A 24,542-nucleotide genomic window follows, 5' to 3' on the forward strand; every position below is an offset into this window, starting at 1 on the left:
CAAAGAGGATAATTGCTATGGGGTGGAAGGCATGCCATAGACCACGAATAGAAGTATGGTGGAAAGATCTACAGAAATGGGCTGAAGTGGAAACTGCAGTATGGCAAGATGCAAGTAATATCGGGGGAGGAAGAGGCTGAGACCCCGATAGCCTGGGAACAACTAATAGCAGGGCTATTTGGGTTAATACGAGACCCAATGGAAACCATGGAAGAGGAATCCCTATTACAAGATGCAGAAACAGAACATGAAAGGGAGTAGGCTCGAAAGGGGGGGGGAGGGAAGGGGAGAAGCAGTGCACATGATGAAGTGATGTATGTTTAAAATGTTATTGTATGCACTGCAAGTTTGGTTTGTATTGTTTGTTGGAATAAAATTAATACAATTATTTTTTTTTTAAAAAAGGTCAAGTGGCATCACTTCCTGTGATGAACAAAAAATAGCCTGTTGTTGCCAGCAGGTGACCCAAATGCACTCCTATAGGAATAACTCCCTTCAACTTCAATTTAGTTAGTCCTTTAAAAAGGCAAACACTTTCATTATTGGAACAATAAAACTGCAGATAGCTAACTTTCAGCACAAAGTGTTTATCATTTCATGTTGGAGAAAAGAATAATGATTTTTACAAAAAAACACAAAGAAGAGTCTTATTTTTCATTGTCCAAACAAAACCTTTTACAATTAACAGGACTCCGTTTCCCCAGGCTATCCAGCGATGTTTAGCCTGCACACGTTCCTCAAACAGAAAACCACTACAATATTAAGAGATAATAGTTTGGTGTATCGGTCATGATCTCCTAATAATGCAGATGCATTTCGGGTTATAAATCCATCCTGAGGGCTTGTTCGCTGTCTTTCTCTTAAGTTTTCAAAATTAAGTTCTTCCGAGCAACCTATAAAATGTATCCAAACTCAGCCTTTCATCCTTCTGAGGTCGATAAATGAGCACTGCACACTGTGGGTAATAATAAACCGCGCTCAGAGGCCTGAGGGTTTGTGGCGCTATATAAATGCAAATTATCATTATTATTATTATAAAGGATTTTATGATAATCTAGAACTCTCATTCTTTCAAATCTATGTCATAACAAATAAAGCGTCTGGCACTGACCTCTTGTGAATTTCTATTGCTCTTAGTAGCATGTGCTTAAAACCAAAATAGTGGTGTCATCTATCTGATGTCTACCCCAGATATTTACACAGAAGATCCATCTCAGTGGCAAGATAATTCAGAACCCAACAGGTAATGTGAAGTGGTACAGAATGTTGGTACCACACTCACCCAGATACACCCCACAGAGCTACACAGGGCTCAATGTTTATCTCATCTTCAGTCTATCAGGAATGTAAGGAACTCATGGTGGCAATAGTAAAGACAGACACAAGTGATCACAGTTCAAGGGTGTTTATTAAACAGTATAGGTGGGTTGGAAAACGCCTAATCTAAGCCTAAATCTAAAATGGGAGTAAGCTTCGACCATCAAACAATAATAAGGCAGTCCAAGTGGCGTCTTGTCAAATAAAAAGCCTACACTAAGAAAAACCTATTGCGAATCCTTACGCTAAATACAAAAGAGTGTGGGATAGGGCTCATAAGAAAATAAAGAAGTGTTCACAAATATTATGTCAGGATGCGGTAGTCGTAGTATCCCTACCCCACGTTTTGAGCACCGGGCAAGGCAGAACTCTGGAGCACAGCACACGCTCAAGCTTTCCCAGCACGAGACCGTTCCGTTTTCAGCTATCAGGATCTTCGATGGCCAAGTCTCTTGCTCTATAAAAAGTGTCTTGTCTTCGAGGGCCTGATGTATTCAAAATAACAACAGAGGTTCCTCTGCTAGTTGGGTGATGACTTTTCACCTCAGGATTCCCCCTCTCACGGGCTCAGATGCCCAAATAGTTCTTAAAGATATCAGGACCTTCAGAGGTTAGCTTTCCTGCTTCTGATGGTTTTGATAGATTCAAAATACACAAACAAACAAAAAGTTCCTTTTGTGTTGCACTTGAGGTGCCGATTCTTCACCTCCTCAGTCCCCTTCTTCCGGGCCGAAGACCCCTCTCGAATATCCGTCGGGTTTACTTTGGTTTGTATTCAAAAACAATTTCTCGATTGCATTCACGTGTTGTTGGGGTGCTAGTTTCTTACCCCTGGTTCCCCCTCTTCTGGGCGCAGATCCTTCTCAACTGTTTGCCTCCCTCGGTCGGGTTCACAATGGCTTTCAACACAATCTCCTCTGCTTATACCCTCAAATATTAATGTCTTTTCCAACAGTTCAATGTGGACCACCCTCTGCCGGGTTCACTCTTGTCAACACACTGTTCCTTTGGGACTTTAGACTTCGCCCCTTTTCATCGGCATCCCTCATTCGGGTTCACTCTTGCCAATTTCACAGTTCCTTCTACTTTCTTATGATCTGGGATTCACTTCCCTTCTTCATGATCATCTTCTGGTCAAAGACTTTCGACTGTACAGAGGATTTTACTAGACCCCTGTCGCCTTTCCCAAGGCCTTCTGGTAATAGTAGTTTCAACAAACAGGTAATCACCCAGAGTTTCTCGAGTAAGCATCCAAGTGATCCCTGGCTCACCTGGAGCTGGCTTTCCTCTTTTACATCAACAGTTCTTTGTACGCTCTCCAATCAGCCGTTTGCTACTTTTGTTCAACACAGTTTGGTTTCTTTATCGGTCCTCCCCGCAATTTACCGGCTGTCATCAACTGTGATCAATTGCTTAGCTTCCTTCGTATCGGGATTCAAGGCCGGTACCACGGTAGCAGACGCCTCCCTCTGTCCTGCTCATCAGCGTAGGCACCCTCTATGTACCATTGACATCTGCTGCAGAACACTTGGGCTATTGTTCGCGGTCTTACAATTCATTCCACGGAGGTCGTACAGGCCTTGGTTGGAAAGGGCAAGGTTGCGTCTCTCCTAGTCACCCTCTCGGTTTGCGCCGTCTTTCTCCTCCTCTTGAACCGCCATGCCTGGATAGCTGTCTCGCTGTGCGGTGTGCCTTGCGCGTATGGTGATCTCGTGCCCCACATTTTATCCCTGTGAGGAAGGGGAAGGGTCATTTGGTGCGTGGGTGATTCTTGTCAATTGCCTGACTTTGCCTGATCCTGGCATTGGGACATGTCAGATAGACAGCTTTGGTGTTTGTCCATCGTCTTTCGTGGTGTGCGAAAGTGTTCGTGTTGGAATAGAGGGGGGTTGGGGGGGTAAGAGTGTTAGAGTATCCTACGAGGTAGGATGGGGAAAATGTGTTATAAGAAGAGGGATACCGCGTCTCAACAGTCGGTGTCCCACTTCCAACCATGAGGACACCCCATCCAGGTGATCCTCCCTCACTGGCCCCCCCAGGAACTGGATCCAATAATGAGGGCTGTGTCCTGGCCACCTGGATGACAGACCACCAGCATAATCTACGCCAATTCGGACAAGACAAGATTGCATTTACATGCGTGGGCTCCTGTATCCTCAGCACCATCTCGGGTCACGTTGGTCAATAATACTGGACCAAAATGGGGGGGAGGGGGGCTGTGAAGGTGGTACACTGGGAAGAATCAATATTGCGGTTATAGCTATCATTGACCCCATTTGATCAACCTGCGTGGGGACATATCCAAGGGCCATACTGGCTGGCTTGCAGAGGCACCCCTCCTTGCCCACCCTTCCCTGATGTTCGTTGATTTGGATAGCAGTAAGGTTAGTATTGAACCTACTGTTGACGATCAATGTGGTTTCACTACTGCCCCCCCCACACCCAGCCATCTGCAGCGAGCTCCATGATGTCAGAAATGTCAATGGTGTCACATTTGATGAGTGGGGACTGGCTGAGGATCAGTCCGGCGGGCTTTACGGTGGTCACAGTAGTAGCCTGAGTGATTGTAGTGGTGCTGAGGTGCCATTCGCCTGGGGTTTTGGCCTTTCTGAGGCTGCAGGTGAACAGAGTCTCTCCAGGGCGGGGGACATTTTACTACACTTATCCCCAAGCATTGTTTGGTTAGCCTCAGAAAACTCAGTGTTCCGATACACCAATTCGCCTGGAGTGTCCGTGTCCCTATTGCAAGGGCCTTTATCAAGCTTATTGACCTTGACCTCGGTAGCCTGCTCAATGACTTTGCCCCCCCCCCTCAGGATCCATGCTTACTGGTTGCCATGCAGCTCCTCAGCAGGATGAGGCGGCCTACTGCCGAAAGGTCTTAGTGACCATCCCTCTGCTACCACTTGTCAAGGAGCGACAGGGGCCCTATAGCAGTCATCCCAATTACCATCACCCCTTCCATGTACTCGAAGCCTGTCTCCCCTTCCTCATTCACTTCAGTGGGCCTATAGCTTCCATATTTGCCCTTATGACTTTATGGCTTTTCCATGTGGCAGTCGAGCATGTGCAAGCTTGTCGAGAGTTGAGGGGGCGAGTGGCTTTTCATGCCTTGCTACTTGTTTTAGCAGTACAAATATGAAAAGGAAGAACATTTTCGTTTGGGAAAAATGCTTTTCCTTTTAATATAGGCGTGTGGTCACGGTGGTAGAAAACAATAAATAGAAAATCATTTGAATATACAATTAGAAAAATAAGGAATAAGGGCTGGAATCAAAGATTCCAAGAATGAGGAATACAGGCAATGAAAAGCATTACAAAGCAAGAGATTCAGTTGCAGTTGTTCACATTAGAAAGGATGCCTAAACACAAGACACTGAAAGTGGTGACCAGGAAACCGGGGCCATGTGGGACAGAGTAATCAAAGAGCTATTGAAAAGCTTAAGCCCATGGGTAGGCCACTTTTTCGTCCAATAATTAGCCATCATAATGGAATGGGTCCTTGGAAGAAACTTCAAAACGCACTCCAATACAAAGAATTATTGACTGGCATGCAACAACTTAGGAGCTGGTCAAAAAACAACAAAAGAAAAAGGTTGTATAGGTGGACCTGACATCATCCAAGGGACTCAAACCAGAAAGCAATTGACTAATAACGTAGGATTGAGAATTGGTTAATTTTGGGGGCTAATAAACTTGTGGACTTTTATTCTCCAATAAATTGTTTCAAAATATTGGGGTGCTGGGGAGGTTGTTAAGCAGGTGTTGCCATGAAGTATAGTGAACACCATTACAGCATTTGAGACGTTTTAATTGTGGTAAATATATGTCTTGCTGTAAGCCGCAGAGAAAGAGATTGTGAAATGTTAGAGAGAGTCAGACAATGCATTGCGCTACAGCAAGCTTAAAGCAGAACCACATGGAGATTGGTAGATGAAGATCTTTAAATCACTTTTCTCCTTACCTTTCTTCAAAGATGTTTATCTTCCTATTACCCTCCTTAGGCGATACACTCTCTCAATCCTTATACGTGTTTAACAGTTATGCCTTCATTCACTGTATTTATTCAACAGTGTATGCCTTCCTTCTATCCACCTGAAGATGTTATGCCATCACTCCTTGCCTTTCTTCAAAGGTTCATGAATTCATATACCTTGTTATCACCTCGGGTCAAGTCTACAGATGCTCCAAAGAATAACTTCTGGATTATGTAATTAGGCAAAGTGTAAGTGAATACATTCTCTTTCTCCTAACGATGAAACAACCCTTCACGTTTCCCATTCTTCCACAGTTTATAACTTCAATATATCGTCAGTATATTCACTTAACAATGTACCATAACTTGTCTTTCTTCCTTTGCAGTGTATACATTTAGAACTTCTCTTTATCCTCTTAAAGATGTTACGTACCTTCATCCAGGGGGTCTGGAACTTGACCTGATAAAATAATAGCTGAATTTTCATTATCCGATTTGAAGACCATTTGCCTAAAGTATTCCTCAATCATCTGTACTATGACATCCAGGGACGAAATAGGGCGATGACTCAACCATTCAACAGCTCCCTCTGGCAGAATCTGAATGAACTGCTCCACTATGATGAGCTCAACAATCTCTTCCGAACTCCGAATCTCTGGTTTCAGCCACTTCCTGCCCAGGCCCCGCAGCTGATGGGCCACTGTTTGTGGTGGGGCTCCGGAGGTGAAAGTGAGACTGCGGAATCCCTTCCGGTAGCTTTCTTCGCTCCCACCCACATGGTTAAGTATGGCATCTTTCAATTGGTCATAATTCTTAGAAACATAGTATGGCAAAGTTTGAAAAATGTCCAGGGCCTCTCCAGAAAGCAAAGGAGCTAGATGCATTGCCCAGTCCTTTTTAGGCAAGAAAGATGCCTCTGCAACACATTCAAATGCACATAAGAAGGCTTGCAGGTCTTCATCAGGCTCCATCTTGAAAAGCCTGATCCCTTTTCTTTTAGTCTGGGACATAATTAAAGGTTATAGGTGTGATTCTAGTTAGCAGGATTGTAATATAAACTGAACCCACACAGAAGACTGTTACATCCTGGGAAAGTGTTATCAGGGATTAGTTCTCCACATGAACAATTTGCGGCCACCTCCTTCTTGATGTCCTCTCAGCTGTGTCACACTCCAGCTCCTCGGGTGTAGCGACATACATTCTTTAACAGTTCAATGCAGTGTCCATGTCTGTTTCACACCACTGACATTAAAGATCAATATGAAGATTTTCCATTTCTGTACCTCCTCTTGAGAAATAATCTGCACCTGAAAGAGCAAGAGGAATCCATTACAATGAGCACAGTCAATTCAAATCAAGATTTACAGGTTTTTGTTTATTTGCTTCCCATCTGCGTTTAAATATGAAACACAGTTTCAATCCATAGGGGCAAGCCACAAGCCTCAACATTTCCCATTCAAGCTTATCAACTGTCCAATCAGGGAAACTACACTCCCACATTTGTTTGGAGGTCATTAAGGCAGATCTCAGGCATCTCTCTTTGGCGTCTTCGCACACAGACCAATTGCCTAATGTATGTGGGCTTCCTAGTTGGCTGCCTGCTTGAGGCTAAGTAGTTATATAAAACTCTCACATAAAATGTGAGATTTACAAACAACATCCAATGGCACAACAAAGAAGCAAACTGTACTTTTGGCCAAATAAGGCTACAACTTTATTTATCTGCAAAGCTGGCCCAAACAGAATTGGAGAGCTCCTGTTTTAAATTACGACATGCCCCAGAAGCAGATTTCTGCTTTTACTAGGCTAAGTCGTCCCAAAGGCCCCCACACTTCCCCACCTCGGCTAAACTCAGGAATTGCAGGATTACAGGATTTGTCTGCTCACTACAACTATCACAATCTAGTGTGCACTGCCCTCGTACGCCTGTGAGTGAGCATACAAGGATACACACTTGGGTTGGTCAAATTGATTGAAACAGGTGACCCATATAATATGATTCCACCTCACTCTACCTGCTTGAGATAACACTATTAATACTGTATAAGCCAAGACTGATCTTGGTGGTTTAGTGCATTTGGAGATGTTGGAAGGTGGATGTCTAGCAAGTCCACTGCAGAATGACTACTCTGAACTCTGTCATCCCCAATTACTTCCTGAATTTGACATCATCACCAGGAGGGCTGAGGGGGGAATGGTGCACTGTCATGATTTTGGCAATGCGGCCACTGTTACTGTAATGTTTACTGTTATGTCATTTGCAATGTACTCAATCTACAATTGGTAAGTCTTTGTAACATTGTGGACTGTCTGTGTGTGTGTGTAGTTATGCACAGTTTTGTACTTTCAATGGACCATAGCCTAATGCAGTATAACAAATAAAAGTGCACATTTAACCCCCTTTGCTCGCTCTTGGTGCTACCCATCACTACATGAGACTGGGGCTGCAGTCCGAGACCAAATCCTGCTTCTCCCTCCAGATGTTTTGTTATGTTATTTACATTTATATCGCGCACCAATGACCCGGAGGCTTAAGGGTGCACCACAAAACAAACAAACAAGCTGAGCATTCAATGCGACCGCAGGATCATTTCAAGACGGTACATCAGACTGAGATCAAAACAATGATAAGGTCCTCTATTATCTGAAGAGGAGCGTCTTAAATCTTTTTCCGAAACACAGCTGCCATGGGAGCCGCCGTAAAGAATGCTCCTTTCTTTACCTGGGTCACTCTATATATTGGGACTCTCAGTTGATTGGTATTGTTGGATCTGAGATTGCATGTATTTAATTTAGTATCCAACACTTCACTCAGGTATAAAAGGTGACAAGCCCGTCAAACATTTCTGTGTTATTACCAGAAGGCAAAAAGCAATTTTACCATCTATAGGAAGCCAATGTAAGCTTCTTCTAGCCTCCAATACATGTTCCCTTCTTCTGAGATTCAAAACAATTCTGACCGCATTATTCTGAATCACTTGAAGGCGATCAGTGTCGGACTTAGCCAGACCAGCAAGCAAACTGCCACAATAATCGAGCCTTGGGCCAATTAAGGCTCTTGCAATTATCTCGCAATTTCCTCTAGAAATAAAAGGGCAAGCCTGGGTCAGTAGTTTAATGTAATATGAGGCGGATGACAACATGCTCCCGATCTGTGCCTTCATATTAAGGTTACAGTCAAAGTAGACCCCTAGAGTCTTCACTTTACTTTTAGTATCTACATCACAGCCGTCAATACAGAACTGAGTGTGTTCAGTGCTAATTTTAACAGTTTTAGCCATAGTGCCTACCACCATCAGTTCACTCTTTCCAGTATTCAATGCCAGTCCATTGTTACACATCCAGCGTTGAATCACTACATACATCCAGCTGATGATTTTCTGATCCTCTAAATGATTACCCGAAAGGAGGATGACACATTGAGAGTCATCTGGGTAATTAGTATTATTGGTTTTATTTTACTCCAAGAGGTCGAGAAATGGAACAGTGAAAATATTATAGAAGGTAGGTGACTAACAGGCCCCTTATGGCACCCCATGTGTAAGTAGGGCTGGAATTGCATCAGCTGAGGTGCTGCTGACTCTGCACCTCGGTTAACGCTTTGCAAGGCTATGCCGTCCCCTTACATGCATGTCATATACATATATATTCAGGGCCTCCACCTACTGTTTGAAGGGCAATACGACCCTCAAACATGTACCAGATATATGTTATAACACACACATAAATACTACCACAGAGAATACCAGTGATACATATGGTGTACTTTATAATTGAAACAAGACATACCACATTAACTTCCAAAACAATAATCAACTGCTGGCAGCCTACAGTGACAAATCCCAAGGAGGTATTGCACTGCTTTAGATGTGGGAGCACCTTCCAATGAGGCCAGGGAGGTGAGGCTGCTACCCGATAATCCCCCTGCGGGTGGTACTCAGCGGGTGGATCTCATGGGGAGGGAGGAACCCATTGAGAGCAGTGACTATCCCGGGAGAAAGCAGTATCCCTTTGACCCTCCCAACTTCCCTCAAAACCCCTGTAATTCCAGACTACCCCATGTATTATTGTAGTATATCTCAGGCAAGGGCTACTGGGACTGGGAAGAGGCCGCGAGTAATGAAGAACGAATGCGTACGCTCTGGCCTTTTGATTGATCCTATTGGTCAGCTGTCATTCAATGGCAGTGAGCTGAAAAAGTGCCCGTGTACACGCAGGACTGCAGAGCAGAGAGGCAGACGGTGTCCAGGAAGGAAGCACACTCACTGAGGCACCGCAATGCAGAAAGCAAACCCTAGGAGAGGGAAAAAAACCACCGGTGACCAAAGCTGATGAGTGCCTCCAAACTGCCGACGAGCTGCAGGCGAGACGCGGGCAAGGCCCCGGTGAGCCAGGAAAGCTGCAGAATCTCTTGGGAATCCCGCTGACAACTGTAGGAAGATGGTCAAGACCCTACAGGTACAAGGGTGGTGAGTCCCAGGGTTAGGGAGACCCACAAAGTGCTTGAAGACAAAGGACAGAAGAAATGCCCACGGGGCAGAGTGACCTGGTGAAAGGGGTCTGAGAACTGTTTCAGGAAGACATACCACGACCAATAATAAAGGGGAGCACGAACCTTCCAGATACTGGTGGCTTGCACAGACATTGGCAGGAGAGTAAACCAATGCTGTGGATCAAAGAAAATTTTGTGAACCACCAAGTGAATGGGGTCTGGGACCCACACTGGGGAAACACACCCCAATCAGTAATAAAGAGGAATACAAACTTGACATATACAGGTGACACTCAGAAACCTTGGCAAGTGAGTAAACCAAGGCTGTGGGCAGAAGTGAAGACAGAAAGAGAGAACTGTGAAGCTAACAACTTTGAGTACTGTGATGAATATGATGAGGTCATCACTCCTGTTCCGGAGGTAGCCTCCCCTCATATGGCCAGGGTGTCAATCTGGAAAAATGAATACCCTTCATTTGAATGATAGACGTAACTTGATGGCCGTGGGCCAACTGTCTTAGGCACCGAATTATAGAAATATAAACTGCTATGCTTGACTGACGAGCGGCAATTTTAAATGTAGCAAGAATTGCCATTTTGCTTGTTAACCATTGCTCATTGCTTTCTGTCCAAAAACTGCTTTGCAGCTTGCAATTCTTGTGGATTCTGCTTACTCTGCTCAACTGTTAACATTGTTGTCTGAATATGAAAGGACAAGGTTGCGGGGCTGAAGAGTTTGCTGAAACTCCTCATGAGTAGCCCAGAGAGGAATGCCCACGCTCCCTCTCTGTAGCCTTGGGAGGGAGCTGCAGGGCATTTAATCACTTCACAGCTGCCAGCCAGTCTTGTACGATGGTAGAATATGTTAGAATAATACAGCTAAAGGCTTGAATTATGCTTTTCTTACGGCCCACCTTCGCAAAACCCTTTAGAACGTGTCGGCTCCCAGGACACGAATAGTACCTCATAGATAGCAAAGCTTTGAATGTGGCTCTTCCCCCGTGTGCAGCTTGCTTCCAAGAACAGAACCACCGTGTTCTGTTCAACAACTAAAAGATGCCTCCGCACTTTCTAATTGCACATTGTTACTAGAATAGACATCGAAAATGTTATAATCGTCATACTCGTCGGATATGTCCATCGTCATCCCGAGTTCAAAGGAACTTAATAAAGAGGGGTGTTGAACATGACTTTGCTGATTGTATGATATGCATTTTGTATATATGTAACTGATGTACGTAATTCGCTCTCTTGCGTCCCTCGAGGTCTAGGAAACTCCCGTTGCGGGGCGTGAGATCAGAATTGGCTAATTGCTACTATCTTTTGCTTGCAATAAACCCTAGCACTGGGAATTTGAACCTCATGTCTGGCGCATCTTTTCGTGTATGGTTATTGCCTTGTTTCCATAGCACGAGGGACACCTAGGGGCCCCTTTCAAGATGGCGCCTGAATAGGGACCCTCCCCCACTTGCCCCCTCGTATACGTTGTAACGGTGTAAAAGCGGAAGAACGGCGAGGACGGGACGGTCGAGCCGGGATCAAGAAGTGTACGGGGCGCCCTGTAGAAGAGAGGAGAGATTCCTTCCGCAGATCTGCACACATCTGATCCCTGATCGATGTACCGGGCCAGAGGGCAAAGGAGGCGAGGGTCCCGAGACGAGGCAGAAGCCAGAGAAGCGCAGACACGACGTTGGGAGAGGTTGCGTTAGAACAGGCGACTTGTTTTATCAGGTGAGCCATTCCCCGATTCAAAGAGAAACCTGATTTTTGGTAGAGTGTTGATTTTGCAAACTCAAACGTCCAGGTAAAAGTGGCTAACCAAAGGGGAAGGTTAAAGAAACATGCCTGGAGTACTGTCCACTTTAGCAGGGCTTTTCAGCTGCGGTAGACAGTCCTTGGAATATGGCCAAAGTGCACCGCCTGGGGGAACGCCGGCTTATGATATGTATGCAAAATATGGTGTGGGTGCGATAATATTTTGTGAAATTTGGCATAGGCAAACTAGAAAGCAACCCGACCATCAGTGGCCGATTAATGGTAGTTTTGAGATGGGGAGGATAGATAACCTAGAAAGGTTGCTGATAAGAAAGAAAGCGCGACCTGCAGCTTTTGAGACCGTCAAAGATTGGAGGAGGGAAGCAATGCTCCGACTTAGGAGTAGAAAGAAGCATGCGCGTAGGCACAAAACGAAGCTTGAGATAGCAGAAGAGAAGGAAGAGGAGGAGTGGACTGCGAGTCTAAGACGGGAAGGGAGACGTGACCAGATGAACATAGACAGAATATACCCGCAGCGGGAACTACACATAGCAGACTCACTAATGGAACATTTGTTAACTAACACGGGTCGAGGCCCAAAACCAGAATCGAAACCAAACACGCCAGCAGTGACTGTAGCTCTCATCCCCCCTCCCGCAGCCCAAGCAGTTACCCTCACGCAAGCGTTAACCCAAGCCCCGCCCACAGTGCGAGCACTCCCACAAGTGCAGACCGCAGACACACAATTTCCCAGCACCCAGCAAGGCACTTCATAGATGCCACCTGTTTCACTTGTCCCATCCGCACCTCCCGCTCTAGAGACAGATTCAGCACCATCCGCCCTTCCGGAAGTCGAAATTGAGACCGGGGAGGCGAGAGGCGGGGCTGAAGGAACAGGATTTGGACGGGTAACTCGAAGCGCGATCAGCAAAGAAAGAAAGATTGAATTACGGCAAGAGGCAGAAATGTGCATAGAAGGAAATGATGAGGCGGCAGCATCGGCCTCATTGTATGGGTACCGAAGAAGAGACGAGAGAGAGGTAGTATTGGAATGCATGGGGGAAATTTTGGTGGGAGAATGGAAAAAGATACTTGGGAATTTACCGCCACATCGATAGTTAGATTTGAATAAATTAGCATGCAGTGAGCAAAGAGATGAGGATGTAAGAAAACATGTGCACAAACTGATTGAAGTAAAAAATGAAATGGAAGATAGATATGCTGAAATGTTTGCTACACCTGAGTATAGTAGAGAGTTTATTAAGAAAGGTAGGAAAGAGGCGTCAAGGTCGAATATGAAAAAATCATGGCCGAGAATTTTTCCAGGTAGTACAAAGCATTTGCCGGTACCGGGACAAATAGGCGATAAACAAAGATTGCAGGTATGGGTAGGGGAAACAATGCGATGGATGTCGAGCAAAAGAACGTCAGTAAAAGAAGTAAGTGAGATATGTAATGGGTACCCATTGGAGATGAGAAAAGAAGCGATGCAAACGATAGTAGAGGTGTTACTGCAGCAGGTCATTGGATACAATAGAGGTAGAGGAAACGCACAAGGCAGGGGAAATTTGAATAATATGCATGGGGTGTCATTGGGATTAAATCAATGTGCGTATTGTAAGGAGGAAGGACACTGGCGAGCGCAATGCCCGCACCTACAGAATAGGGGTGGGTTTGGTCATAGAAGGCCTCATAGAGGACATCAGGGGTCAAACGGCCCAGGCAGAAGTAACATGCAGCAGCAGCAGGGATATACCAATGGAGGTACTCAAACCCAATCATATGGTCAAAACCAAGCACAACAGAACCAGACATTGAACCAAAGTGTTTCGAACCAAAATCAGGGCGGGCAGGGCCAACAGAGAAATGATCAGAGTGGAGGACATCGAGGGGGAAATGGGAATATTTTTGATACACAACCAAACACGTATTATAGCAGTAGCGGTGACTACACATCGGACGATGTGTTATTTTCGCGATAGGACAGCCCACGACAGGGGTCGGAACCAGTGTCTATTCCCGTGAATCAGAGAGGACCCTACGTAGAAATGAGAGTCGGGAATAAGGAGCACCGTTTCCTTGTAGATACAGGGGCACAGAAGTACTCGATAGACCACCACTTGGTTCCGGAGATACCACTGTCGGGGCAGAAGAATGTTTCTGTAGGGTTCGCAGGTACACCAGTAATTAACCCCATGTCCGAAGCTGTCCCAATTACAATAGGACCATTTACGGAACAGTGTCCATTTCTTTTGACAGAAAATTGTGGAGAGAACTTGCTAGAATTAAATTTGTTGAGAAAATTGGGGTCTGTCATACATTGTACGGCAGACGGGGTGTTCCTCACGATGTGGCCTCACGATGCACCAGTGACGGAATTTATGTCAAAAGAGTTGCCAGAAGAGCTAAGTAGAGTACCAACCTGTCTGTGGGCAATGCATGATAACGATGTAGGATGCTTGAAAATAGAGCCAGCAAAAATAACTTTGAAAGAAGGTGTCACACTACCACGAATTCCCCAGTATAAAATTTCTGTTGAAGGTGAGAAGGGATTGAAAAGCATTGTTACTGACCTGGTGAGATTGGGGGTGGTTGAGGAAATTGCAGGTAGCACGTGCAACAGCCCGATTCTTCCAGTTTACAAGAAAGGAGGCAATAAGGTACCCTATTGTTTCATAATTGATCTGCGTGCATTAAACAAAGTGGTAGACCCACAATTCCCTTTGGTCCCAGATGTCACAACAATACTGACAATGATACCGGCCATTGCAGAATACTTTAGTGTAGATGATTTGAGGAACCCGTTCTTTAGCATTCCAGTGGATAAAAGCAGTAGATATCTGTTCGCGTTCACTCTAGGAGGTCGATCATTCACATTCACACGCATTCCACAAGGATACACAGAAAGCCTGAGCATTTACAGCAGAGCGCTAAAAGAGCTGCTAGACATGCTAGAATTACCCAAAGTTTGCGTACTCTTGCCGTACATAGATGCCTTGTTATTAGCTGCTGACACAAAAGAGATCTGCAAAGAAAGTACTATATTACTATTGACACACTTAGCGACCCATGGTCACAAGGCAAGTTTGAAGAAATTCCAGTATAATCAGAAGGAGGTGTCTTATTTGGGTTACCTACTTTCGAAAGAAGGGAGAAGATTAACACCAGAACGCATAGAAAGTATTTCTAGTATGCCTATTCCAAAAACTCAAAAAGGAGTGAGAGCTGTAATAGGCATGGCCTCTTATTGTCGGCAGTGGATCAGTAATTTTGCGTTGATTGTGAAGCCGATGATAAAGTTGACAAAAAAGGATGCAGAGATGCCTTTACAGTGGGATGAGGAATGTCAGAAAGCGTTTGAGCATTTGAAAGCTGCATTGTGTGCTGCGCCAGTTTTAGGCACTCCAAACTATAAAAAGATCTTCAGTCTATTTGTGAGTGAGAGTGAAGGATGTGCATTGGCGGTTTTGACACAGGAACAAGGTGGAAGAAATAGGCCGTGCGGCTATTTTTCTTGCGCGTTGGGCCCTGTAGCGCGTGCACTACCACAATGTTTGCGATCCGTCGCAGCGGCTGCTGCATCAGTGAAACAAACGGAAGGAATGGTATTGGGGCACACTTTAATTCTGATGGTGCCACATGCTATAGACGTTCTATTAAATAGGACGCAGACGCAACACCTCCCCTCAGCTAGACTGACAAGATATGAGCTCATCTTGTTTGCACCCCACATCCAAATTATGAGGTGTAGCGCATTGAATCCTGCAGAATTAATGCCAGTGCCCATAGCAGAAATTGGTGACAACGAATCACCACCCCATGATTGTTTAATGATCACTGAAGAAGAAACAAAGGGAAGGATTGATTTGGGCGATATCCCACAAAAAGAGCCAGAGGGGGAGTTATTTTGTGATGGCTCTTGTTTTAAATTACCTGATGGCACATCAACGGCCGCATATGCAATTACTACCCTAAAGAGTGTTGTAGAAAGCAGAAGAATCCCCTACAATTCGGCGCAAGCCGCAGCAATAATAGCACTGACCCGAGCCTGTGAACTCTCTGAGAATTTGAACGTGAATATTTATACTGACAGCCAGTACGCCTTTGGCGTGGTTCACAACTTTGGCCGACTTTGGGCTGTGAGGGGTTTCTTGACATCACATGGAGCCAGGATTCAGCATGGCCCTTTGTGCGATTGTTGTCTGCACTCACGTTTCCAAAGCGCCTAGCTATAGTGAAGTGCGAGGCGCATAAGAAAGTAACATGTAGAGTGGGAGAGGGAAACGCATTTGCAGACAGGATTGCGAAGCAAACAGCCACAGATTTGGGGAATAAAATGATGACAGTACAGACTGAGGAAGTACCTTGTATGATATAGAATGGAGTTGCCACAGTCAAAGAAATGCAGGCTGAGGCCACGACCGAAGAGATTCAGGGGTGGGCTGAGGGCTCTGCTGAGTTAGATTTGGAAGGATGTTGGGTGGACAAGGAGACAAAGAACTGGATGTTGCCAAATTGTTATGTAACTGCAATGGTTATAAAGGCGCATAGCCCTACCCACATTTGCGCGAAGAAGATGGTACAGCATTTATCCACAGTATGGAAGAATGAGCACATAAAAAAGAATGCAGAAAGACTAGTGCAGAATTGTATTACGTGCCTGCAACACAATGTAGGGAAGGGAACCGTGACTCCAGCAGGTAGTTTCGGCCCACCCTCGATGCCCTTTGAGGTGGTCCATTTTGATTTCATAGAAATGGAAAGATGCCAGAACTACAAATATGTGTTAGTGGTAATCTGTGCATTCAGCAAGTGGGTGGAGGCATATCCTTTAAAAGACTGTACTGCCATGTCCACAGCAAAAGTAATGCTAAAGGAGTATTTCTCCCGGTTTGGGTTGCCCCGTGTCCTGTGGTCAGACAACGGCCCCCACTTTGTGGGCGCAGTAGTGCTACAGATCTGTGCAGGTCTGCAAATAGAGAAGCGATTCCACAGTTCCAGGCATCCCAGTTCTGCCAGGCTTGTGGAGAGACATAACAGAATCTTGAAGTCAAAGATAGCAAAAATTTGCACTGGGAGCAAGTTGAGTTGGGTGGATGCATTACCCCTAGCGCTGTTGTGTATGCGCACATCTGTGCAGGCTAAGACTGGGCTCTCCCCCTATGAGATTATAATGGGGAGACCAGCAAATGTATGGTGCGCACCGCAGCCCAAAAGATTATGTGAGGTCGAGCATCCTATGTTAAGCACTTATTGTGGACTTTTAATACAGAAGTTGCGTTTGATTCATCAGCAGGTGCAGGAGGCGTTGCCAATGCGATATACCGGACCGGGGCACTCACTGGAGCCTGGAAGCTGGGTGTTAATTAAAAACTTTGAACGGAAGACAGCATTAGCACCCAGGTGGCGCGGCCCCTATCAAGTACTTTTGGCAACGCAGATGGCCATCCGTGGACGGAAGGCATGGATCCACGCGACACATGCCCAAAGATTCCCAGGATTGCTGACAACTTCCGACGACCAGAGAAAGGAAACGGTCTTGGAAACGAAAGAAACTGTTGCCAGTCCAGTGCCACAGCATCAGCCTGAGCAAGAAGTGAAAGTTGAAACAAAGCGCAAACGAGAAGTGAAACTCGAAACAGAGCCTGAGGAGGCTGCCAGTAAGGGGAAAGGGCGAAAAGTGCCCCAACGTTGCTCAGCGGAAACAACATCACTGCCGAGCGACACAAACCCTGCATTGCAAACACGAGCAGAAACAACGTGTGTACCCCTTTGGCACCCACCAGTTCCTGCGAATGCACCAAAGCCAAAGAAAGAAACTACATCATTGCCACGACGCTCATCGCTGCCCATCATTGTGCCACAGGCTGACACTGAGCCTGATACTGGAAATGCAACAGCACTATTCACGGATCATACAATACGAGGAGTGAATCGGTATAATTTGCGGGCTCGACAGGCAAAGTGATCCACAGATCTTTGGTGCTGTTCTTTTTTGCCTTTGGTTCCACTCACGGACGGAGTAGGAACCAGGGGCGTAGAGGAGAGAAGTGTGAGAATTGTGCAAGTCGGACAATTCAAGACTCACGGCTCCTTGGTGCACTTATAAAAGTACATGTGTCAGGAGCCAGAGCAGGACAAGCTGAACGCACATAAGTACTAAGGCTGATAGAGTACATGTGTCCTAAGCCAGAGCGGGACAAGCTGGATGCACATAGTACTCTATCAATAAAGAACTGTCCGGAAATCGTCTGAGCAGTGGGAGAAAGAACAACTAATCTTGCTCGGAGTGGATAGATGATCCAGGCTGTGAAAAGGCTGGCAGAATTGAACTGTGACATTACTCGTTGAACTTTTCTGTCATCAAGAACGAGAGACATTTGCGACGAACTTTGCCAGCAAGAAGAAGGACGATGAAGAACAAGTCAAGACCGGTTTCAGCTTCCTCCTGCACCCCTGCTGAAAAGATAATAGATTTAGAGACTGTAAATTTAGGGAAAAAGCATGGTAAAAGGAATAAGGTACTGATTTGGACATTGGTCCTATGTTTTTTAAGTATGATAATACCAACAATAACAGCTATTACACTATGGTTCCTGGAGTACGTACACCCATTAGAAACACTTTTGCCAAAAGCAGCTACTGAAAGCCCGGTTCATGTAATCACTGGTACTTTGCCCCCAATGGAAGAGAGACATAGAGAAGGACACGACAACAATACATTGTTGCTCATCATGAACATGACCCATGCGGTTTTAAAGAAAAAAGATTGCTGGGTTTGTGCCCATTTACCACAGCACGGTGGGAAAGGGATAGGCTGGTATGTACAACCGTTGCCATTGATTTATTCATGTGAAGTAACATTAAGTGCAATGTTCTTTGGGAAATGGAACAAGAGTAATACGGGTCAGCTAGATGAGACCAATATGAATGAATTTGAGGAAGTGATCATGAGACCTGTGGGTTGTTCCATATTCCAAAAAGCTCGCGTGTTTGCACTAGAACCCATGAGAAAGAATACACGAAAAATAACAAGACTAGATAGATTACATAGGCAGAATAGACCAACCCCGCCAGCAGAAAAAACATCAGTAATGACATTTCGGATGAGGGATGAATGGAACAAAGATGCTGTGCCCCCTGCCTATACAGTGGATCACAGCCCAAAAACTGCTCCCCTATGTCTACAGAAAAAGGGTTCCTACAAAGTAGGAACGTTTAGCAACTGCCTGAACACAGTGGTATTAAAACATGAAATAGAACCTGTGTACGTAGGAGACCCTGTTTACTTTATATGTGGAGAAAAAGCATATCCATGGTTACCTAGAAACTGGGGAGGTACATGCTACCTAGGTCTACTGTTTCCAGGAGTGTTCCTCTTGGAGACAGCAGAAGTAGCCAAACGAACAAAAGGTAGAACTCAAAGGAGTAGTGAGGATGGAATGATAGCAATGGATATAGCCAAATCATTTATACCGTTCTTGTCCCAAATAGAAAATTCTTACAATATAAGAAAACTGTCTGGAATATTACAAAAAACAATAGATTCTACAACGGATATTTTATTGAATATGACGTTAGAAGAAAAAGGAATAAGACTAATGGCACTTCAAAACAGGATGGCTCTCGATATAATATTAGTTGATCGTGGGGGAGTTTGCAAGCTCGTAAAAACTGCATGCTGTGTGTATATAGATGACTACTCCCCTACGATATTTAAAGCGATCCGGAAATTACATGTCATAAGTTCCACACTCTCTACTGAAGAAGGGGGTTGGGGTATAGGATCCTGGTTTTGGGGATGGAAGTTAATTTCGATACTAATGATGGTACTCGGGATATTCATAACATGCTGCTGTTGCATACAATGCTTACCAATACTGTACACTGAAATAACTGATGGATGTACTAAGGGATGAGTGCACATGGTGGCGAGAGGAAAACAAACGCATGGCCGGAATAACAGAGACACTGAGGAAACAAAAATAGTAAAACAATTCATGGCGATAGACATTAATGATGAAGATGATTCAGATGTAGATACCCCAGACTTATCCTCATTAGAAAAGGATACAACGAATAAATAAGACGTTTGGCACACGGCCAAAAGGAGGGTTTGTCAATCTGGAAAAATGAATACCCTTCATTTGAATGATAGACGTAACTTGATGGCCGTGGGCCAACCGTCTTATGCACCGAATTATAGAAATATAAACTGCTATGCTTGACCGACGAGCGGCCATTTTAAATGTAGCAAGAATCGCCATTTTGCTTGTTAACCATTGCTCATTGCTCTCTGTCCAAAAACTGCTTTGCAGCTTGCAATTCTTGCGGATTCTGCTTACTCTGCTCAACTGTTAACATTGTTGTCTGAATATGAAAGGACAATGTCGCGAGGCTGAAGAGTTTGCTGAAACTCCTCATGAGTAGCCCAGAGAGGAATGTCCACGCTCCCTCTCTGTAGCCTTGGGAGGGAGCTGCAGGGCATTTAATCACTTCACAGCTGCCAGCCAGTCTCGTACGATGGTAGAATATGTTACAATAATACAGCTAAAGGCTTGAATTATGCTTTTCTTACGCCCCCCCTTCGCAAAACCCTTTAGAACGTGTCGGCTCGCAGGACACGAATAGTACCTCATAGATAGCAAAGCTTGGAATGTGGCTCTCCCCCCGTGTGCAGCTTGCTTCCAAGAACAGAACCACCGTGTTCTGTTCAACAACTAAAAGACGCCTCTGCACTTTCTAATTGCACATTGTTACTAGAATAGACATCGAAAATGTTATAATCGTCATACTCGTCGGATATGTCCATCGTCATCCCGAGTTCAAAGGAACTTAATAAAGAGGGGTGTTGAACATGACTTTGCTGATTGTATGATATGCATTTTGTATATATGTAACTGATGTACGTAATTCGCTCTCTTGGTCCCTCGAGGTCTAGGAAACTCACGTCGCGGGGCGTGAGATCAGAATTGGCCAATTGCTACTATCTTTTGCTTGCAATAAACCCTAGCATTGGGAATTTGAACCTCGTGTCTGGCGCATCTTTTGCCTTGTTTCCATAGCACGAGGGACCCCTATGGGCCCCTTTCAAGGGGATGGCACCCACCATCTCATCCTGACCCTATGGGTGGCTATTTGAGGGAGGATCACATGAGGGAGGCAACCCTCTTGGGGGTGGGTTGTTGGCATCATCAGATGAGACATGGTATCCCCCTTTTCCTTTTAGGGATGTCCCCTCCATTCCTCATGTCCTAATGGCATATTGTGGTAGCCCTCTTCAACACCCACAACCCACAAGATCTATTAATGGCATCCCAAAATACCCTGTAATGACAAAGATGGACCATCAATATCATATATCTTATAAAGATACTGGGAAGAGGAATGGAGTTATAAAAATCACTAGAGCACGGAAGCCCACTCTGCACTCTAGGTGATGGAAGGAGTGGCCCTGTGCTGGGAGCTTTAAATCCCCAACAGCTGATGCAGCCGCAGAAGCTGACAGGAGCAGGCGGCCCCCATTGGAAAGAGAAATGGCCTGGCAAGATCCGAGCTGCATACGAGGCCCGCAGAAAAGAGAGGAGCAGACTGAGTGCTGTGTGATGTGGATGGACTGCCGGTCCCGCCGAGAAGGAGAAGCGGGAGAACCAGAGCCCTCGAGTTTCACGGGTAGGGAAAGCAAAATGCTGCCACCAGACCGCGGAACCTAGACGAAGAGTGGAAAATGGATGGGACGCTCTCCTGACCTACCGCAGCGTTGCAGCAACCACAGAAGCATGCAAACGATGCTGAAGCTTCCGCACATAGGTGGGATCCTGGGGCACTTCCCAGCAAATGCTGCGCACCGTAGGAGAGGACGGCAAGCCCTGTAGAAGTGATTAAGAAAGGGTTGCAGACTGAATACATATCAAAAGCATGCCAAAGGCTGAAGCCTGCAGTTTAATATGGATCTAGGACCCAAAATTGAAATTGTGATCCTTTTGTATCAAAGTCCTGGCAGGAGGGAATATCAGGCATTTGCGAGTCTGGGACTCACAGCCAAAGTGTGTGGCTAAAAACCTGGCAGGGGAGTAACCAGGTGTTTTGTGAGACAAAGAATCCTAAGGAAGACCAATGCCCTTGGGGATTGTGATTTGAGTGAACTGTGCAAGAAAGTCCTGGCAGGAGAGTATACCAGGCAAAGCCAATTGTGGGAAATGAATCCTAAGCAAGACCCATGCCCTTGGAATAGTGAACTGAGTGAACTGTGTGAGAAAGTCCTGGCAACATAATATACCAGGTGGAGCCAAGTCTGAAGTGAATTGCAAATATCAGGAAAAGGAAGTTATCTTCTTGTGCTATAAAGAACTTGGCTATATTTCTGGTCCTTGGTTTTGCTGGAAATAAACTGGGGAAGGGAGACATTCCCAAGAACTGTGAACACCATCTAAATGGAAGCCTTTTTGCTGGAGTTGTAGTTTTGTTGAACTTGAAGATTTGTACACTTTTCAGGCCAAAGACATGATCCTTAACACCTTAGTTACTTTTAGAATGTGAGGGCCAGAGTAGGATTTCGGACACACAACATTTTGCTTTGGACATCTTGACATCGGACAGACCCTTTGTTTTGGTGGAAGTAGGGCAATACCTCCTACAGCAGGGGCATCAATGCATTTTTCAACCCTCTTATTATTTGAGTAAATGTCTATAACAATCAACATGACTCGTCTGTGTCCGCATCTCATTCCTCATCTCATTTGTTGGGGGGATGATTTAAAGACCTGTTATCCTGATCATATACAGTATCAGGAGTGGGATTCTGACTCTGCTGACCCAAACTGGGGAACCCATTAGAATTCCATGTTAGTTTTCCCAACTTGTATTTTCTGTGATCCTAATTATGAAACAACTACAAGGAGAAGAGTTCATAATTGAAGGACTGCAGAGGAGACGATCTTTAATATCAGACACTAGTGAATACGTTTCATTTCCCCATTGGATGTCAGCAGCTTCTTTTCCAAGGGCACCCTCTGTCAGATGCTTTAAAGTTAGAAGGCTACGCCATCAAGTCCAATGGTAAGATACGTGGTGTGGCCAAGACCAGTGTAGACCTCCTGCCAGTAACTTTGTTGGAGATTAAACCGAGACCTGTTAAAAGTCTCTATAGAACAGGAAAATCTTGAGGAGCCTCTAAGACCAAGCTTTACATCTGAACCAGTGGCCCAAGCGGGAATAGAGACCCCCTCAGAAACCCAAAGAGATTTGTATTTCCTTTTCACTGGATCAAGCAGAAGAGCCCACTGTAAAAATAGATCTTCAGGCTTTTGAAAAAGAAACTGATTTCTCGATGGAGAGCCTATCAAGTTCCCAACTGCAGTTGAAGATTATCTGGCTAAATCTTTCCTGAACCCCAAAATGGCCACTATAGAAAATCTATTAACCAAACTTACAGCTCACAAGATCCAAGCTGAGTTGTGGTTTCAGGCTGAACTGGATCACATTTTTGCTGTCCAAAAAATACCTATTTTGCCCCACTAAGTCAATGGGGAGGACTGCGTAAAGAAATCTTAATTTTCATAGGTTGACACATCAGTTTTGTTGGGGGGATGATTTAAAGACCTGTTATCCAGTATTGAAAGGGTAATTACAGACATCATACCAACTTTGAAATCCCTTAGACACAGAAACATTTAATGAGATCAAGCAGAAGGCAGTTAAATAAACCTACCATGGCCATAGCCCATAGCCCAAAATTACACAGAGGCTAATAGTTAAGATCAATCCACAGAAGTGAGGAAGCCAAGAAAGATCCTTTAGACGTCTCCTGTCTACTGTATCGTTCAGGAGAGAGGAAGAACATGAGGAACAAAAGTCAGGATACCCTAAGTAAACCAGGAGAAAACAATCTTAAAAAGGGAGACACAAGGAATATAATCTGTAAAGACAGAGAAGAAGCAACAGTGGGGCGAAAAGAGTCTTCAAATCACCCATGATCATATGCTTTTTCTGTGGTCAATCTGGACACTTGGCAAGACAATGTCCACTGAACAAAAAAGAAGAACCCATGGAAATTGGGTATATGACCGGAAAAGAGTGGGAGGAATTATACTTCCCTGAAGACGAATTTATAGAGACTCGGAGACATTACTTCTGTGGGGTCACTCCTTTTAAAACCCATGGATCGGCACTAGTAATCAGGTACCAGTTAATGCCTTAATTGATTCTGGTAGTAAGCAGTCTGCAGTGAGAGACGATTTGACCTCGACTGGAAAACTGGGGAGGGGACATCCTGTAAAAATCACTTGTGCTCATGGTGATGAGGAAATATATCATAACACTCCAGTCACCATTCAGGTCCAGGGGGAAACAACTCATAAACTCTGCTGTAATTCCCGGGCTACCAGAGGAGACTATAATTGGTACCAATTTTCCAAAATTTTAGACCCTCCTGAAAAATGTTCCCTTCCCTATTCCCCTTTTGATTCTCGGAAGAAGAGGTATTTTTCAAAAAAGGAGAGAATCCAGTGCACATCTACTCTTATATAAAGGTCTTGTAAGGGATTAAATAAACCATTAATTGAGATTTGTTTGCAGGGCAGGTAACACAACACTGACACGAGGTTGCACAAACAATAACACTAAAGCAATGGCGTCCCAGAATTAGGACTCCCCTGTCCCCTGCACACCTTTATGCTGTATGTACAGCCAGTCATTCTTTATAGTAAGAAAAATTCACAATACAATCTTCAAAAAGTAATGAAGCTTCTTTTAATTATGTCGAACAAGGTCACAGCGTTTTCGGGGAATACTCCTTCTTCAGGAGCAAAACTGTAAATATAGCAGGTAGTAATCCAATTAGTAATGTATATGAAACTGTTTTCCAATAATATAGACTTTTACAAAATGAAGAAAGATTAAAACAGAGTCAACAGAAAGCAGCCAGGAAACATTTCCAATGCAGACCATATAAATTATAAGAGTGCAATCTCTGCAATCCAGATAGCCTCTGTGAAAATACCAT

The 24,542-nt window shown here is 44.8% G+C and overlaps 1 protein-coding gene across 1 annotated transcript in view; it reads right to left on the reverse strand.

Moving 5' to 3' along the window:
* LOC138567228 (zinc finger protein with KRAB and SCAN domains 8-like) overlaps positions 1–24,542 on the reverse strand; it is a 117,189-nt gene that overhangs the window by 44,943 nt on the left and 47,704 nt on the right. Inside the window, exon 2 of the mRNA XM_069645220.1 lies at positions 5,727–6,600. Within this exon, the coding sequence (XP_069501321.1) occupies positions 5,727–6,303 (577 nt within the window). The 5' untranslated portion in view covers positions 6,304–6,600. The remainder of the gene's footprint in view (positions 1–5,726; positions 6,601–24,542) is intronic.

Source organism: Ambystoma mexicanum, chromosome 2p, assembly GCF_040938575.1.
Source record: "Ambystoma mexicanum isolate Mex_15411 chromosome 2p, UKY_AmexF1_1, whole genome shotgun sequence".
Lineage (NCBI taxonomy): Eukaryota > Metazoa > Chordata > Amphibia > Caudata > Ambystomatidae > Ambystoma > Ambystoma mexicanum.